Source organism: Artemia sp. Qi Xiang Cuo, chromosome 4, assembly GCF_049724085.1.
Source record: "Artemia sp. Qi Xiang Cuo chromosome 4, ASM4972408v1, whole genome shotgun sequence".
Classification (NCBI taxonomy): domain Eukaryota; kingdom Metazoa; phylum Arthropoda; class Branchiopoda; order Anostraca; family Artemiidae; genus Artemia; species Artemia sp. Qi Xiang Cuo.
Window position 1 is genome coordinate 8,622,742 of NC_142797.1, and position 19,520 is coordinate 8,642,261.

Consider the following 19,520-nt stretch of genomic DNA (forward strand, 5'->3'; position numbering starts at 1 on the left):
CTAGTAGCTCTTTACTTTTAGTTGAAAAATGTCCTCAATGATCCATCGTTAACAAATTTAGCCCTAGCTAGTTAAAACTGTGCATAAATTCATGATTTTTTATTCAGTCTAGCAGCTCTTTACGTTTACTTGTAAATGTATTCTTGTGAAAAAAAAGTTTTTGTCACTCTAACAAGTTTATCACTAGACAATAGTTTACAGAAAATTTATCTTTGAATAATTACTCGTTATTATTTCCGCACATCTTTGATTTATTCTAGTAGCTCTTTACGTTTAGTTGAAATATGTCCTCAAAAATCCATCGTTAACAAATTTAGCCCTAGCTAGTTAAAACTGTGTATAAATTCAGGATTTTTTTTATTTAGTCTAGCAGCTCATTAATTTTAGTTGAAAAATGTCCTCTTGATTTAGTCTAGTAGCTCTTTACTTTTAGTTGAAAAATGTCCTCTTGTGAAAAAAGTTTTTGACACTAACAAGTTTATCAATAAACATAAGTTTACAGAGAGTAACCTCTTAGTTTAACTGAGGTATTGGAACTTTCATCTATTTCGAAAAAAAAACTAGTTGAAGTTGTGTTTAAATTCTTCATCAATATAAAATCAAAAACATGAAAATTATAAATGTAAAATGTTGATGCTATCATATCCTATTACTTTATTTAGTTGCCCAAAAAGAGATAAATTCATCCAAAATCTTAAGTGTCGTTATTTTTAGCTCAACTACTACTACTACTACTACTACAAATCACCGCTGCACCAGAACACAAGTTTTTTTTTGTAAGAAAATTATGGTAAATACATTTATTTGGTTCGAAAATAAACTATCCCCGTGAAATCTGAACTAATACAGGTTTTTGACCGTAAACTCTAGTTTTTGATTATAGTGTTCTCAATCTTTTAGGATGTATGGAGCGAGTGGGAGCTCAGAGTTGAGGAGGAGGAGCTTCTTCTCTGTACTAGTACATCATTTGATGTTACTGACGAGCTCACAGTTGAGGAGGAGGAGCTTCTTCTCTGTACTAGTACAGAAATTGATGCTACGAGCCGAATGTGTATTGTAGATGACGAGCGATTGGCACCAGGTTTATCTTCAATTAGAGTACGTGAAGATTTATTTGAGGAGATGTCTCCTTTGTTCGATATACCTATAAATGATAATGAGATTGAATGTATACCACCCCCTCTCATAGATATAATGGTATTGGAGGATAATGATAGTGAAGTTGTGATAATTGAACCAGACATTATATATTTAAAAACTATTGTAAATATTGATATTTCAAGTGAATAAAAATATTTAGAAGAATCATTTATTTTTTATCATTGATAGAAAACTTGACTGCGGACTGATAGTACTCTATTGGGATGATCTAATCAATCTGAACTATTCATGTACAGAAGTCTCTGCTGGTATTCTTTTTCTATACATATCTAGTAGGAGAAAATAAATATAGTATAAACAAATTTATTGTATGATTACAATATAAAACTCATTATGCATATCAATAATTAGTTTTATCGTTAAATGATATATGAGAACTCTTCCACCACGGTTTTCGTTGTTTAAAATCCATTTCGTAAAATGACCTCTTATGTTGTCTCTTAAAGGACCACTTTTTCTCTTCTCTTAGAACATATTCATCATAATATTGAGCGTTACATCTGCATCATGAAAAATAATCACAATCATAGTATAACTTTTCCTATCTTCTACGGAAAAAATTTGAAGTGAACTTTAAATTTTTATGTCTTCGTGAACTTAAAACTGAAGTGGAAGCTTTTTATTTTCTCTGCTGAAATTGGAATTGAATTGTGTTTTTTGATAAAATTCAGAAGAGAACTTGAACTTTTCTATCTTCTATGAAAAGTTGAGCCTGCTAGTAGTATCATTATCTCTAAAATTCTTTTTCTTACATCTCTGACCTTTTTAATAAATATTCTGAACGTTTGATGTAAACGTTTTTGTTAATAGCAGTCCGTCGACTGTGCTGACGGGTCATTGGCTGTGCATCTTTCAAACAATGAAGACGATTGAATTTTTTGATCCTCTTGGTCTACCATCTACATTCTACACACCCCACATCAGCAACTATATTGAGAGCAGTGGGAAAACTTATTCAAAATCGGAAGAGGGTGCAGGATCTAACGACTAAAAGCTGTGGCTTCCATGCACTACTATATTTTGTGTTCCGATGCCGCGGCTATACTTACAAGCAGTTTCTCCATATTTATAGTGATAATCCACGTCTGAACGACTTTCTAGTGAAAAATATCCTCTCAGACCTATACAGTATTGATTTCAGTGCCCTAAGAGTAAAGTGCTTAAAAAATGTTTGTGAATTTGTTTATTAATAAAATGCACATATATATATATATACAACAATGTCTTTAAATCTTCCCTTTAGATTTCTTCTTCGGTGCATAGGCAGCTGTCGTGAACCACTAATACTGATAAATCATTTGGATTCACTGTATATTGAACTTGATTGACTGCAATGTCAGGGTCAAATTTTCTACAGTACAATGTAACTTCACTCTTGTCATATCTCTTTGTATGGTCAATGATGCTATTTGCATTCATATTATGAAATTCACGAGTTTCAATCGGTCTATTTGAAGCAATATCACATACAGTGTTTTCAAATGGTGAATCACATTCGGTAACTGCCAAATAAAAATCACTTGGTTTATAGTCATAGTAGGCAGTGTCGTCACAGCGATGACGAAGAAACCAAATTGTCTTGTTACCCCAACAGTTGAATCGTAGACCAGATTCCTCTTCCCAGAATAATTTAAATCCACGACGATACCAATCTCGTAGAAATAAACTAAAATCACGTTTAGGATTCTTTCCAATCATAGCGGGGTAAGTATTCTCCCACAGATCACATTTATCATAGTGACAATTGGAGCACATGTGCCCTCTAGGGTGAGAGTCACACACCTCTTCAAGACATGAATTACATCCTTTAATTTGTACTGCATAGCCTCTATGTGATTTACAAGGATTACATAATTTACACTTTTCACTATAGTCATCAATAATTGTGCAATTCTCACATTGAGTCCAACTGCCAAGAGTGTACATGCACAATGGACATGTATAGAACATTTTTTGTTTCCAATGTCAACTCTCTCACTGAAAAAACGAAACTTATCGTCTCTCGCTTGATGAAATCAAGGTGGATGAATGGGGAGGAGTAGCTGCGACGGTACATATTTCAAAGGGTGGAGATATCGACACTGAATCTATTTGCAATGTTTGCAAAAGTATATGAATAAAAAGTTTTTGCTTGGTTCCAATTAATGTATCAATGAATTGACTATAAGCACTTGAATTACGTCTTAAAAGTTTCATACAATAGTCCAATGGGAGAGAATTAGACCTCATTATATTGTCAAGTGTTCGCTGACGAAACCATATGCTGCGTTGAAGAGATAACTCGAGAAAATCATCATTCAAAATCAAATGTTTTTCCATAAACACTAGATTTGATCTAATTCTCTTTCTCAAATTTATTCATTTTTCAATCCTTTCACTCTGACTGCTGACTCTAGACTGACCCTGATTCGTTAGCCCTAGCCTAACATGACCAGAAAAGAAAGGGAACATTTCGATTTCGAAACAATTTTATTGCATAAGTACAACAACAACAATAATAGTATGCATATACAATTAGCGATACAGTTTATTGTCTTCGATATGTTTCACCAACGCACTTATAGCACATTGAAGTCTATTCACATGTGCTATATCAACTTTAGCGGCGAAACATAATTGATCTTTCATTTTAAATTGGTTCAAGGATGACACATATCTTTCATATACTTCATCGCATTACAGACAATGCTCTGTTCCTCTCGTGATTTCCACCGCAATGTTTGGTGCTCATGTATTATTGCCATCAACTCCACTATCAACTTCTAATAGGGTAAACATTCCACTCATCATCAGCACAAATATATATCCAAATGAGTAAAGTCAAACTGTTCATCTCACTCCTTTGAATTCTATTCACAGACTAATAAAAAAACTATAGCAAAAAATCCTTTCCTCATAGACCCTCCGCCGCTAATATGTAAGCAAGCCTCTGTTTGGCTGATAAAGGGGATGTAACCGACTCGCTGATTGTCTGAGAAGGAAACAGGTGATCTAACTGTTTCCTAATTCCTGGAAACATCCATAAAAGTGAGAAAATTCATGTTTTTTCATTCGCACTGACAAAAACCTTAAAACAGACATAAATTGATGTTGACATCCATCAATGTGAGAAAAATCCTGTCTTTTCAGTCTCACTGACAAAAACCATAAAACAGACATAAATTGATGTTGACATCCATCAATGTGAGAAAAATCCTGTTTTTTCATTCTCACTGACAAAAACCTTAAAACAGACATAAATTGATGTTGACATCCATGAAAAACATCAAATAAATTGACCAACACACATAACCGTCCAAAAAAACATCCATCAAAGTGAGAAAAACCCGGTTTTTAATTCTCACTGACAACGAACAGACATAAAAACATGCATAAATTATGTAAAAAAGTTGTAGGTGGCAGCAGGGGTGACTCGTCGCGCTGGTACCCCCCTTTCTACTTGCCAATAAGTTAATTATTTTTTTTTTATTTAAAGCAGAGACGGTGTCCTATCAAGATAGTATCCATAGGGGGGGGATAGGGAGTTATTATATTTAAGTGATAGTGCCTTGATTTTTTTTTTTTGAAAGCAGGGATGCCAAAAAATTGAAAAGTTGACAAAAATTAGCAAGATTTTCGTGAGTTATACTTGATACAGCAAGGTTTTATCGTCCAAAGGGAAAGGGACACATGCGTCCAACCCGTTTTTTTTCTTATTGATGAAACGGGTTTAATTTGAAAACATTCATCCATAAGTACCAGGCAGATTCACACTAAAAGGAATTGGTGTGACGAAAGCGATATCGACAACCCCACCTAACGTTGCGCTCGAGTGACAATGGCGCCCTTGGTCCAGTGCCCAAGTTACATTAAAAGGCCAGGTCATAATAAAAGCTTTCAATTTGGGAGGTTCAAGGAGTCTTTGACAGTCTTATGACCTCAGGGTACTAGATGTTGCAACGTTCTTACGTATCTACAGTGGTTTAAAAAACATTCGATCACCCCACAAATGATTACCAAAAATATGCACAAATGTAACATTTGGAATATTATAACACTTTTTTCAAAGCTTTGAAGAAAAGCAAAAAAGGCTAAACACCCCTAACTACGCTTTCAAGCTATTTTAAAAAGAAACTCTTTGGAGATTTCCATGGAAATGACCATAGCAGAAGCTTTGAGCCTGAGTGGGAATATAAGAGGAGTCTTTGAGTGTTTTGACCACAGGTGACTTATTGTTGCGACTTTCTTAAATTTGGTAATTTTTGTGAGCATTTGGAAATCAATGATTAAACTCAATAACTGATGCTAAAGTGTCCTAATATTTTGATAGGATTAAAAGCAACAAGTTGGAGTAAAATCTCAACATCTTCCTGGAACTAATTCAGTCTGCATATTATTTCGCTTAATTATATTTAAAAATGGTGAGCTTATCTTTTTTTACCAGAAAATAGCTGGCATTTAATTTTTTCTTCATACCGAATAAACTATTAAGTGTTTTTTGTTTCATTGTAATTGAAGTGTTCTCTTGTGAAGTTTTCATCATGTATTTTTCATTTTGATAAAATTACTCCTTTTAGATGCAGTTTATAACTTGACCGATATTAGGTATTTATCTATTTATAACTTGGAACGAATCCCAAAAGGAAAAAACGAATAATTTGCAAAACAACAGTCAAAAGCAATAAAAAAGCAATAGTTCAATCTTAGCCTACATGAGACATATTCTATAAAGAAGCCAAAAAATTTTAACATGCATTTTTTTAAAATTATAAGTAAAAACCAGTTTTTAATAAAAGAAGTCTTTTTAAGAATCCAAAAGAGCAAAAAAAACAAAAAAACAATCGATATCAAAGTCGCCCATTTCAACTGTTTTAAAGGTGACAAAACAGATATAGGCAAAGGGCATTATGAACAAATTAAGCTTTTAAGTTCAAAGTTATATTGAAAGTTTTTACCCAGATAACTGACGAATTTTGTGATATGGTATTTGAAGTTGTATATGCAGTAATGTTCGATGAAAAAAACTACTAATTTTGATAATTATTCATGCTAAGAATACATAGCTAATTGATAATTCAAATACTCGTATTATGCAAGGGTTTTGAAACGCCAGTCATTTCGTTTCTAACAGATTTCTACTTCTGTTGATGAATAACGAAAATGACCAATTTAGAGCCAACAAATTGTGAAGTTTTGAACTCGTGAAAAGGCTTGATTCTGTCGAAATTTGCTGCTGTGATTTGAGAACGTAAGATGAATACAATAATGTGTATAGTCTATATTGCGCGGCTCGGTGGTACAGTATTAACATCTTCCCAGCGGCGCGGCGGCGCGTGCTATTTTTGGCCCCATCATTACTAGTCTTTCCTCATTCGCGTAGCACCGGGGTCTATATATATATATATATATATATATATATATATATATATATATATATATATATATATATATATATATATATATATATATATATATATATATATATACATATATATATACATATATAACAATTATAAAATATAATTGTCACTAAAAAGATTTTGCAACCAAGTACGAAGTTCCTCCATTTCCTAAAGGTACAAATGTTACAGCTGACTGGCATTTTTTTATTGCTAGTGTTGTTCTAATTTTTTTTTTTTTTTTTTTTTTTTTTTGGTAGCCCTGTACTGAAAGTTTAATGGAACCAAAAAAAAGGAATTCAAGAAAATTTGAATAAAATGGGGTTTGCAATGGATCCAAAAAAAATACTCACGATTCCGCTTACAAAGGTATTAGACTTTACCTTATTATGTTTAGGCTCATATTATTGCTCATTATTAATTCAGTATTATTCAAAAATGTTTTTACAATTGTACTTAGATACTAAAATTGCTCTGATTTTGTATTACATTGTTCTGGGATGCTTGTTAAATGCAGACTTCATTGCTATACAGTTAGTCTGTTCTTTTTAATTGCTTACAAAAAAAAAAAAAATCTTAGACTGTATTTGATTCAAATTAATCTTAATTTTTATTTAGTTTTTAACAAAACTGAGAAGTATAGTTGTTTCGATTTGGCTTTCTTGTTGGTTTCTTCTTTAGCTTTAAGTACTAGTATTAATTTTACGTATCATATTATGATTATTGCTGTTTGTTTATATTTACTTCTGCTTTGTTTCCTTTCTATTTTTGTTTACTTTTAATTTCTTTTTCAGTTTTCCTACACTTATGTTTCTTTCTTCTTCTTTTTGCCAGTCTTCAGTAAACAAAAAAAAGAAATATTCAGTAAACAAAAGTAGTTTATTGATCTTTGGGTTAGTTGTTGCTTTTGTGTCACTATACTTTTTTTTTTCTTGTCTTTGTCTTTTGTATAGAACCTATTTCAAATATATATATATATATATATATATATATATATATATATATATATATATATATATATATATATATATATATATATATATATATATATATATATATATATATATATATATATATATATATATATATATATATATATATATATTGAGGTAAAGGTAAGGTCAAGAATACAGCATTGGACTTTACCGGCGGTGCTGATCTCCGTTTATTGGCCCTTCAGCCGGGAAGTGCAATGGGGGGTTGGGGGTCAACCATCCTGTGCTTTCTCACACGCTTCCTGTTTACCTTCCCCAGATTTCTACAGGTACCCATTGAGAGCTGGGCCGACTCTGGCTGAGCTTACAGAGTCACGCCACTGACCCCCATCCCAAACCAAATAATTGGACAGTTGGGTTCGAACCCTCGCCCTCTCGGACAGAGAATCCTAAATGCAGCGTACCAACCCAGCCGGATAGGACGGTTATATATATATATATATATATATATATATATATATATATATATATATATATATATATATATATATATATATATATATATATATATATATATATATATATATATATATATATATACCCTGGAGCGAATAATTTAAATGAATTTTAATATCTGCCATCACAACCCAATATCAAATAAGCCATTGACATTACCAGTGTTCTTTGGAAGTTCTTACTGCCGTCTCCCCCTAGACAGCTGAAAATTAAAAAATGGTATTATAATCAGAGAAATATAAATTTTTGCTGGAAAAGCTTTACCAAATCGCCCAATGAAAAATTTCTTTAGGCACCCTTGCTATTTTTTCAGGAATGAAGTGCTAATTTACCAAGGAATGTGAATAATATTTTTCATTGATCCTCAACATATTTGTTTAGAAAATCATAAAGCTCAAAGCACGTGAAAAAACAAAATTAGTTTGATACCTGAGCTTCAGAGGAAAATTAATTAGTCAATATCAGAGTTAATAAATGATAAAGTCCCTGATTTTTCTTCTTTTTTTTATTTCTCAGCTTGGCCTTACAATGGTTGGCTCGTAAGAACAATATAAAACTATGGACTTCTTGTTTCTGTTGAAAAAAGGCTGTGTCTGCTTTAGTGTGTTATTCATCCTTGTAACACCTTTCATTATGTATTTGTGTTTGTTTGAGTTCCAAGTGTGTTTACTAATTTCAATTTTTTTTTCTCTATTTCTTTACTCTGATTTTTTGCCTCTTAAAATAATGATACTATTTATGTCCTTTTGCATATACTTTAAGGTGATTTCACTGTGTCAAAATTGCAAAATCCCATTGTTTTAAAACTGGTTCAGCTCTTGGTAGAAAACATGTGGGGAAAATGGCTAAACCAAAACAAAAAACACACTTTTAGGTTGCAATTTTCCACAAGATAGAACCCTACTCCTCTCACACACACACATAAAGACAGGCACTATTATTTGTTGTTGTCAAGGTGTTAGTTTTCAACGACATAAAAAGATTAGCCAAAGAGACTCTGGGCAAAATAGTTTTTTAGAACTAAGATCTTACATCTAAGATCTTGTATCTTTCTGCAAAGATTATCGTTTTTTAACTCATCTTTGTTCTAAGATCTTCAGCTCACTAATGTTAGCAAAAAGTGTGAAGAACGCCACTGTTCTGCTATATAGGACAATGATGAGAGAACTTTGATGATCTAGTCATCTTTGTTCTCAGACGGCTGATCAGAGCAGAATGATGAAAGGTGTTTGCATAAAAACGAAAAAAAGATGCAAGATCTTAGTTCAAAGATTTCACTTTTAAGCGTTTTCTGACAAAAGATGTAAGATCTTAGCACATTGATGAGTGAAAAAACAGGCCTAGTATATACTATTCTCTGAGGGCCGGGAAAAAATTGTTTTGTTTAATCCCTCCAAATACAAAATTCCCTTTACCCTCCTCCCCACCAAAAAACCTACTGAATGTATTAATTTGATCCTGCAACTGTAAGATAAAACAGGATATACTTATCAATTTATGTATTGAATTTTTTGCTTTTTAGTGATATTTATTGATTGTATGAGACATCTATAATGAGAAATACTTGCCTGCCTTTGGACATAAAAAGTAAAAAAAAAGTGTTCCTCTCTTATGTTAATAAAAATAAAATAACTTTGGTTGTAAAAGTATTCCAAGTAAATACTTACGTCCTCATGCTAAATGATTGTGTTTTAAAGGGAAATGGGTTACAGTTGATTAGAAATTTGTGCTTAAATTACAAAATATGACATATATTAAAGGCAGTTACTTTTGTTTCTTTTTTTAGGATTTGCATACAAATTCTATATTTGTTTACATATATTTGAAACTGTTTACATGATTTGTTTACTATATTTAAACTGTTTTTTTTTGGGGCTAGGGGGGGGGGAGGTGGCTAGATTAAGTTAGGTTAGATTACGTATTTAGTATATGGTATGCTCTACAATCCAAGGCCGTACCCAGAGGGGAGGTAGTTACTTTGTTTCTTTTTCAGGATTTGCATACAAATCCATCTTTATGTAGCACAACAAACTGGTCAGTTGAGGAAACTGAATTAAATGGAGTCGCTTCAATTGTTATGTCTGAAGAAAAAATATTGAAAAAGCAAACTGCATTGAGTAGACTAAAAAATCCTATTCGAAGACGAGTGCATGTTCCTAGAATTCCTCCTTGTGAATTTGAATTTGTCATGTATATGGTGGACAAATACAATGAAGATTATGAGGTACTAATTTTAATAGTGTGTTAGTATTAGCCAATCTATTTGGAAAACTTCCTGCTATGCTATTTTATAGCAACAGACCTTTCTTCAACTCCCTATTTCGATTCAATTAAATAACGAAATATAGTGGAATCTTCAAGTTTCTGATATTTAAATAATTAACTACCATTGCAATGTCGTGTATGACTTCATTGAAGACTGTATTTTATAGCAACAGACCTTTCTTTAATTCCCGATTTCGGTTCAATTAAAGAACTAAATATAGTGAAAGCTTCAAGTTTCTGCTATTTAAATAATTATCTACCATTGCAATGTCGTGTATGACTTCTTTGAAGATTGTATTTTATAGCAACAGACCTTTCTTCAACTCCCTATTTCGATTAAATTAAATAACTAAATATAGTGGAATCTTCAAGTTTTTGATATTTAAATAATTAACTACCATTGCAATGTCGTGTATGACTTGATTGAAGATTGTATCTACCGAACAGTTTGGGTGAAGAGGGGGGAAGGTTGAATTTTTTCCAGTGTATGCCCAAAATTTTCAACATTTTTTCTGATGTAAGATACGAAATAAAATCTGGTTTTATAAAGCTAAGTGTGCAAAACTGGCTAATATTGAGGATGCATAAACTTTTCTGAGGTTTCTTTAATTGTGTCTACTTTTTTTTGTTTGTTTGTAAAATAAAGCACTGAGACCAGAAATAACAGCAAATATTTATCTATTTAATACAAGATGTATTTTGAAGGCAACTTGATGAAGTCTATTCTAGATTGCACTCAAGAATGTCTTCCATCGCAAACAATCACCAACTGATTCTGGGAACTTATTCCATCATCACTTTGCAATCTTGTTTCATTGCTTTCATTTGCAATAATCAGTTTGCAATTTTGATGCAATCTATTCTAGATTGCACTCAAGAATGTCTTCCATCGCAAACAATCAACAACTGATTCTGGGAACTTATTCCATCATCAGTTTGCAATCTTGTTTCATTGCTTTCATTTGCAATCATCAGTTTGCAATTTTGATGCAGTCTATTCTAGATTGCACTCAAGAATATCTTCCATTGCAAACAATCAACAACTGATTCTGGGAACTTATTCCATCATCAGTTTGCATTCTTGTTTCATTGCTTTCATTTGCAATAATCAGTTTGCAATTTTGATGCAATCTATTCTAGATTGCACTCAAGAATGTCTTCCATCGCAAACAATCAACAACTGATTCTGGGAACTTATTCCATCATCAGTTTGCAATCTTGTTTCATTGCTTTCATTTGCAATCATCAGTTTGCAATCTTGATGCAGTCTATTCTAGATTGCACTCAAGAATGTCTTCCATCGCAAACAATCAACAACTGATTCTGGGAACTTATTCCATCATCAGTTTGCAATCTTTTTTCATTGCTTTCATTTGCAATCATCAGTTTGCAATCTTGATGCAATCTATTCTAGATTGCACTCAAGAATGTTTTCCATCGCAAACAATCAACAACTGATTCTGGGAACTTATTCCATCATCAGTTTGCAATCTTGTTTCATTGCTTTCATTTGCAATAATCAGTTTGCAATTTTGATGCAATCTATTCTAGATTGCACTCAAGAATGTCTTCCATCGCAAACAATCAACAACTGATTCTGGGAACTTATTCCATCATCACTTTGCAATCTTGTTTCATTGCTTTCATTTGCAATAATCAGTTTGCAATTTTGATGCAATCTATTCTAGATTGCACTCAAGAATGTCTTCCATCGCAAACAATCAACAACTGATTCTGGGACCTTATTCCATCATCAGTTTGCAATCTTGTTTCATTGCTTTCATTTGCAATCATCAGTTTGCAATCTTGATGCAATCTATTCTAGATTGCACTCAAGAATGTCTTCCATCGCAAACAATCAACAACTGATTCTGGGAACTTATTCCATCATCAGTTTGCAATCTTGTTTCATTGCTTTCATTTGCAATAATCAGTTTGCAATCTTGATGCAATCTATTCTAGATTGCACTCAAGAATGTCTTCCATCGCAAACAATCAACAACTGATTCTGGGAACTTATTCCATCATCAGTTTGCAATCTTGTTTCATTGCTTTCATTTGCAATAATCAGTTTGCAATTTTGATGCAATCTATTCTAGATTGCACTCAAGAATGTCTTCCATCGCAAACAATCAACAACTGATTCTGGGAACTTATTCCATCATCAGTTTGCAATCTTGTTTCATTGCTTTCATTTGCAATAATCAGTTTGCAATCTTGATGCAGTCTATTCTAGATTGCACTCAAGAATGTCTTCCATCGCAAACAATCAACAACTGATTCTGGGAACTTATTCCATCATCAGTTTGCAATCTTGTTTCATTGCTTTCATTTGCAATCATCAGTTTGCAATCTTGATGCAATCTATTCTAGATTGCACTCAAGAATATCTTCCATCGCAAACAATCAACAACTGATTCTGGGAACTTATTCCATCATCAGTTTGCAATCTTGTTTCATTGCTTTCATTTGCAATAATCAGTTTGCAATTTTGATGCAATCTATTCTCGATTGCACTCAATAATGTCTTCCATCGCAAACAATCAACAACTGATTCTGGGAACTTATTCCATCATCAGTTTGCAATCTTGTTTCATTGCTTTCATTTGCAATAATCAGTTTGCAATATTGATGCAATCTATTCTAGATTGCACTCAAGAATGTCTTCCATCGCAAACAATCAACAACTGATTCTGGGAACTTATTCCATCATCAGTTTGCAATCTTGTTTCATTGCTTTCATTTGCAATCATCAGTTTGCAATCTTGATGCAGTCTATTCGAGATTGCACTCAAGAATGTCTTCCATCGCAAACAATCAACAACTGATTCTGGGAACTTATTCCATCATCAGTTTGCAATCTTTTTTCATTGCTTTCATTTGCAATCATCAGTTTGCAATCTTGATGCAGTCTATTCTAGATTGCACTCAAGAATCTCTTCCATCTCAAACAATCAACAACTGATTCTGGGAACTTATTCCATCATCAGTTTGCAATCTTGTTTCATTGCTTTCATTTGCAATAATCAGTTTGCAATTTTGATGCAATCTATTCTAGATTGCACTCAAGAATGTCTTCCATCGCAAACAATCAACAACTGATTCTGGGAACTTATTCCATCATCAGTTTGCAATCTTGTTTCATTGCTTTCATTTGCAATCATCAGTTTGCAATCTTGATGCAATCTATTCTAGATTGCACTCAAGAATGTCTTCCATAGCAAACAATCAACAACTGATTCTGGGAACTTATTCCATCATCAGTTTGCAATCTTTTTTCATTGCTTTCATTTGCAATCATCAGTTTGCAATCTTGATGCAATCTATTCTAGATTGCACTCAAGAATGTCTTCCATCGCAAACAATCACCAACTGATTATGGGAAGTTACTCCATCATCAGTTTGCAATCTTGTTTCATTGTTTTCATTTGCAATCATCAGTTTGCAATCTTGATGCAATCTATTCTAGATTGCACTCAAGAATGTCTTCCATTGCAAACAATCAACAACTGATTCTGGGAACTTATTCCATCATCAGTTTGCAATCTTTTTTCATTGCTTTCATTTGCAATCATCAGTTTGCAATCTTGATGCAATCTATTCTAGATTGCACTCAAGAATGTCTTCCATCGCAAACAATCACCAACTGATTCTGGGAACTTATTCCATCATCAGATAAAAAAAACTTTAATTATTAACTGGCTATGTTATTCATAAACAGTTTAACTTAACTGAACAGTTATTATAAACTATTATTTTTAGCAACACTAGCAACTGTATATTTTTATGGATGCTCTTCAGATGATTGCTGAGAGCAATATAGGTATGGCATCGATCATCAAGATGACGGAGTAAATTGAGGAATCATTGAGGGTCGACGCCCTACGACTGCCGACGCCGTAAATACTGATACTTACGCCGAACAAATAAACTTTTAAATGGGGATAAATCCATTTATTTAGACAGTGAAAAAAAAAGGTACAAAAGTCCAGATATTTCGGTCGCTGTATATGTGACCGAAATATCTGGACTTTTGTACCTGTTTTTTCACTGTCTAAATAAATGGATTTATCCCCATTTGAAAGTTTATTTGTTCGTTTTAGAAGGGCAGCGTGGTCTAAGAAAACAAAACCTAATTTAAAGGTTTTATGTCGAAAATACTTACGCCGTAGAGTAAATACTCGGGCTTGCGAAAATCATTCTGGTTATTATATATAATATTATATATTTTATATATTATATTATATGTTATAGAGATATATATTATATATCTCACACATCTACTATCAATTATAAAATATTTCGTAGTTGCGCATCAACTATAACTTAGAAGGTCAACGTGTATTTTTTTAAGGGGGAAGGGGGCCCCTAAAGCCCCCAAAAGCACGGTTAAAGACCAAAGGTTTCAAGTATTCCATGAAGTATACTTTAAACCAATATGGAGGATTGGGGAGTCTATCTCTTAGTCTTCCATCATAAACGGAAAGCAGACCATCCCTTAATAGGGTGGAAAAACGTCAAAAAGAAGGATTGAAAGCAAAATGGAACTTCGTGGGAGGGTTAATGAATGACGCTTTGAATAGATTGGGGTGGAGAAGGAGCTTGTGCAGCTGTGTTTGCCTCAGGTGACTCCGTGCTGAGGTGGGTTGATAGTAGTAGTAGTAATCTGGATTGTCACGGGAATAAGCGCTTCCATTTTAAACTTCTAAAATTCAGGGAAAAGGGCTGGATTTTTTTTTTTTGGGGGGGGAGGGGACAAGATGGAATTTTGGTGAAAAAAAAACGAGAGGAAGAAACTAAAAATTTTAGCCAGGGACGTCAAAGTCGTTTTTAATTAGATGTTTTTTAATTAGATGTTTTTTGTCAAATTTTTTTTTTATTATAAGCCGTTTCTTATTTTTTTTTAATCTAGTTTTACCATTCGATGCTAAGTAAATTTAAAAAAAAAGAGAAAACATGCACCAGACAAATTCGGCACCATGCACCAAAATTTTGCACCAAAAACATGCACCAGACAAATTCTTCTCAAATGTTTACTGCAGAATTTGTCTTTGTCGTGCTAATAGTTGCAATCTCCATGAACAAGCCAAGAAGTTTTGGTGAAATTTGATTTGAAGATAGTGGAAGCACGTTAATATCGATACTTGGAGTTTTTACTGTTTTGATTATGATTTATATCCAAGATTGTGATTGGGAATCATAGAGTCTTCGCACAAGAGTAGCTTGCTGTAATTGGCAGGTAAGCAAGAGGCCCACACAAAGTGATTTTGCCTGGGGTGGAATAGGAGTAGTGGCGGATCCAGGATTTTTCTTAGGGGGGGTGCAAAACAGGTTGATCCGATAAAAAAAAATTTAGGGGGGGTCGGCGCAAAATAGGTTGATCCGATAAACTTGCGTTAGGAGCAAGTTTAATTAACGCAAACTTGGGTTAATTAAGTAAATTACACTACTTTAGACTACGCTAGGGGGGGCTCCCCCTTCCCCCCTGGATCTGCCACTGAGTAGGAGTGATCATGTACTTTTATTAAACATGAAAACACAGACATGTTTGATTTAACTATTAAGAACTTCAGCTATACTTAATAATTAAGTATTTTTCCTAATTAAGCATTTTCTTCCGTGCAATTGGTACCCATGATTAGAGGTACGCGAAAAGAGGATGTTGGGCTGCTGAGGCTTATTCGCCAAAATCAGGCAGACAATTAGTATGGTTCTAAGGCTTGTTGTACATTCGTTTAGACATGTTTGTCCAACACAAGATAAGCAAGACTGGCTATGATACTAGTGCTTTAAAATGAGGATTTTACTTTTTTTTTTATTCATAAAAATATTGTGGATAACAAAACGAGGATTTTTCCAGACAGTGAAAAACAAGGAACGAAAAGTATGCAGATATTTTGCTCGAGACCTCCGTTCGACCGTTGTCAGTCGCGAAAAAACATAAAAAGTTAAAAAAAAATATACTGGTGAATGTCCTAAGGACTCAATTAAAACAAAAAACAAGCCACTAAATTAAAATAGGCCTTCTATTAGTAATATTGGTAGGGTAATTAAATAAAAGAATCAATCACTAAATGGCCATTTAAACCTGAAAAGTTATTTTTCGTAAAGGTTTTTTGAACGCTAATTGCTGAGCAGGTATGGTATTATCAGAGATCGGCTGTGAAATAGCAGTTGCTGTATAAAAATAATATAAAGGGTCAGAATTTATAAATTTATAATAAGTGGGGCTTAGGTAAGTTTCACTGGTATCTCTATTAAGGGCGACTTTTTGGTGTATAGGTTTTTTTTTTATTTCAACTGCCTCCCAGAAAAATTGCGTGAGACCTCTAACAACGTAAAAAAATGGAAGCGTTTTCAAATAAAATGAATGGTAAGGGTCATCATAAATGTGCTGAACCAAGATGGAATTAAAGTTTTTAGGCCTTTGGCATACCATCATGGCTTTGTCTGTCGATAATTTGTGCCTCGATTACCGCAAGAACCACAAGAACATGGGATTTACTATACACTAATAAGGCTAGTTTTATCCTTCCCGCAGTTAAAAAAAAATCTGCATTTTGTTTAGACCCTTAAAAACCATAACGTTTTTGTTGTTTTTTTTTTTTTTTTTTTTTTTTTAGTTCTTTTTATTTCATCACTAAATTTTGGAATATAGGGTAAAACAGTGGATTTTTTCTTATCGGTCAACAACGGGGAGTTTTCAGTCAAGGGTCGAGGTGTTGATGCATCTTGTTTTGCCTTTCTAAACCTTTTTTCTATAATAAATTCCAGTAAATAAATGGGATCTCCATTGCAAACAAAATGTCCTTGACTCCTTGAGACAGTTCAGTTCTGGGACTATGTTAGCTTCTGAGCATATTTTTAGCACTCGATCAACTAAGGAAATAACCACTCCTTCTTTTACACAATGAGGATGTTTGGAATAGAAGTGTATTTATATATCGTTGTGCGTTGTCTTTTTATAAATCGGAAACTCTAGGCCAGCGTTTTCCAAACTGGGAGGCGCGCTTCCCTAGGGAAACACGGACTAGTCTATGGAGGCGCGAATATTAGACAGGATTGAAAAAAAAAATATCAAATGAAATTCAAACTACGCAGTCACGCAAAATATTTTAACCCTTTCGAGACTGACGGGGGTTTACTGGCCCAGGCTGAACAAAAGCTAGGTCACCATCTTAAAGCAAAATTGGCGAGATTTTATAAATGCTGCTGGATAGTCCTTTCAGGGGGACAATCAATTAGACGATCATCAGAGACGATTTTGGCGATCAATTAGTTTTTCCAATGCGCACTTCAAATTCAGGATTCACCCTACAAGTTGATGAAGGAACTGATGTAGCTAAAACCCATATTTAATTGGATATTTTCAATATGTTGAAGAAAAAAAATATAACTGAAGATGGATTTTTTTTGTAAACTCATTGCTTGCAAAGTCACATCCAGTGAAAGATTAATATAGTTAACAATTTTTTATAATGAGAAATGCATATTGTGGAATAATACATACAGTGCAAAGTCAATGTCAGGACACAAAACTCACCTTCTAGGACTAATTAAAATGACAAAACTCGATGTTCTCTGGACTTACGGCATGCTCTACAAAGCAGCTCTTATATAAGATTAAATAAAAAAACAAGTTTTTTCAACTGAAATTAAGGAGCAACATTAAAACTTAAAACGAACAGAAATTATTATGAACATGAGGGGGGGGGGAGATTCGTCCCTACCTCAATACCTCGCTCTTTGCGTTTTTTTTTCTTTTTTGTTTGTTCCAGTTAATTAAGAATGACTCCTGAATCACAAAGGCCGTTTAATTAGAATAATAAGCTCTTATAAAAGTTCTAAAAAAAACCTTTAGCTTAAAGAGCGAGGTATTGACGAGAGGGCAACCCCCTCTTATACGGAATAATTTCTGTTTTTTTTTCAAGTTTTAATGTTGCTTCTTACTTTCAGTTGAAAAAACTTGTTTTAAAAAAATTTAATTCCTTATTGTTTTATAAATAATGCTGGGAAATCCGGCTCTCCCTCCATGGAAAATCCCCTTCCCCACGAAAAACACTCCATGGAAAGATCCTCCCACGTAACCCCTCCCCCTCCTCCCCTCATCAACAGAAAAAAAACCTGAAAATGTCTGTATATTTTCCATTGTCCAATACTATATGTAAACAGTGGACAAAGTTCATAGCTTGCCGCCCTTCCTCCGGGGACTTTGGGGGGTCAAGTCATCCTCAAAGACATATCTATTCGATTTTTTTATTATGCTGAAAAAAATGGCTAGCTTAAAATTTTTATTGGGTGACTCCGGGAAAAATGAACGTGGGTGGGGGGTTATCTGACCTCCAATATTTTTGGTCACTTATAAAGGACAGTAGAGCTGTTGATTTCCGATCAAATCAGCCCTCTCCCGATCTTCTGCGATCAGGGATTTGATACGAGCACCTCTGGGGAAAAAAACAAACAAAAACAAATAAACACGCATCCGTGTGAAATTTAACGAAAAACTTTAAAAAGTGCGTTTTTTTCTTGAAAACGCTGCTGAGTAAATTAGGGGCTACATATGTTGTATCTGTATCTTTCTTTTTTGTTTTAGGCTATGGCTATGGATAAGAAGAACATCTATCAAGAAACGCCGAGTGCCATTAGAAAGAGAATTCATAAAGTTTTGTCCTTGCCTGACCTTCAAGTGAAATATCTAAAAATGAAAGGAATTATTCCTGAAGGTGAAAAGGCTCCGAAAAGAGTCCCTGAAAAAGTTATGAAACGTTGGCAACGCTGGGAAGCAACCAAACATTATTTGATAAAGGAGCAGAAAGCGTTTGAAGAAAAAATTGACTTAAAAGATAGACAAAGAAAAGAGAAGAGAATGTCAGAGAAAAATTTGGTAAAAAATTTGCAAGCTCCAATTTGAGATACTGTAGTAGCTGCAAGTTGAGAGTTTGAAATACATTTTCTATCTTTCTTATTTTGTTTGTTTCGTTTTTTTTTAATTGGGATTTTCATTAGTATCCCTGTTTTGTTGGAGGACTGCAAAATCCGCTGATCCATAAATAAAGCAAAGTCGATGGTCTCCAAAATGAAGCTAATAACGCTGCCGGAGACCGTTTGCCCTTCTAAGATGCTCGTTTTATCTTGCGCTGAAGCATTCTATAATTAAGTGCAGATTCTGCACTTGAAATAATTTTGTAAAGTATGGTAGACGTTCGGCTCTGTGCAGATTCGGCTAGTGCAGATTCTGCACATAAAATAATTTTATAAACTATGG

At 33.6% G+C, this 19,520-nt stretch overlaps 1 protein-coding gene across 1 annotated transcript; it reads left to right on the forward strand.

The window, feature by feature from the left end:
- Positions 1–6,797: 6,797 nt before the first annotated feature.
- LOC148952754 (uncharacterized) lies at positions 6,798–19,220 on the forward strand. The gene is made up of 3 exons (XM_089087400.1): positions 6,798–6,908; positions 9,984–10,214; positions 18,849–19,220. Exons 1-3 carry the CDS (start codon positions 6,858–6,860, stop codon positions 19,164–19,166), a joined length of 600 nt encoding a protein of 199 aa, XP_088943526.1. The 5' UTR covers positions 6,798–6,857; the 3' UTR covers positions 19,167–19,220.
- Positions 19,221–19,520: the final 300 nt, after the last annotated feature.

What these genes read in the sequence shown, in the direction of transcription:
- LOC148952754 (XM_089087400.1), top strand. Translation starts at nt 6,858, where the DNA reads ATGGGGTTTGCAATGGATCCAAAAAAAATACTCACGATTCCGCTTACA. An exon ending in TCACGATTCCGCTTACAAAG is followed by an intron (nt 6,909 to 9,983) that starts GTATTAGACTTT and finishes TTTCTTTTTCAG; the next exon opens with GATTTGCATACAAATCCATC. An exon ending in AATACAATGAAGATTATGAG is followed by an intron (nt 10,215 to 18,848) that starts GTACTAATTTTA and finishes TTTTTGTTTTAG; the next exon opens with GCTATGGCTATGGATAAGAA.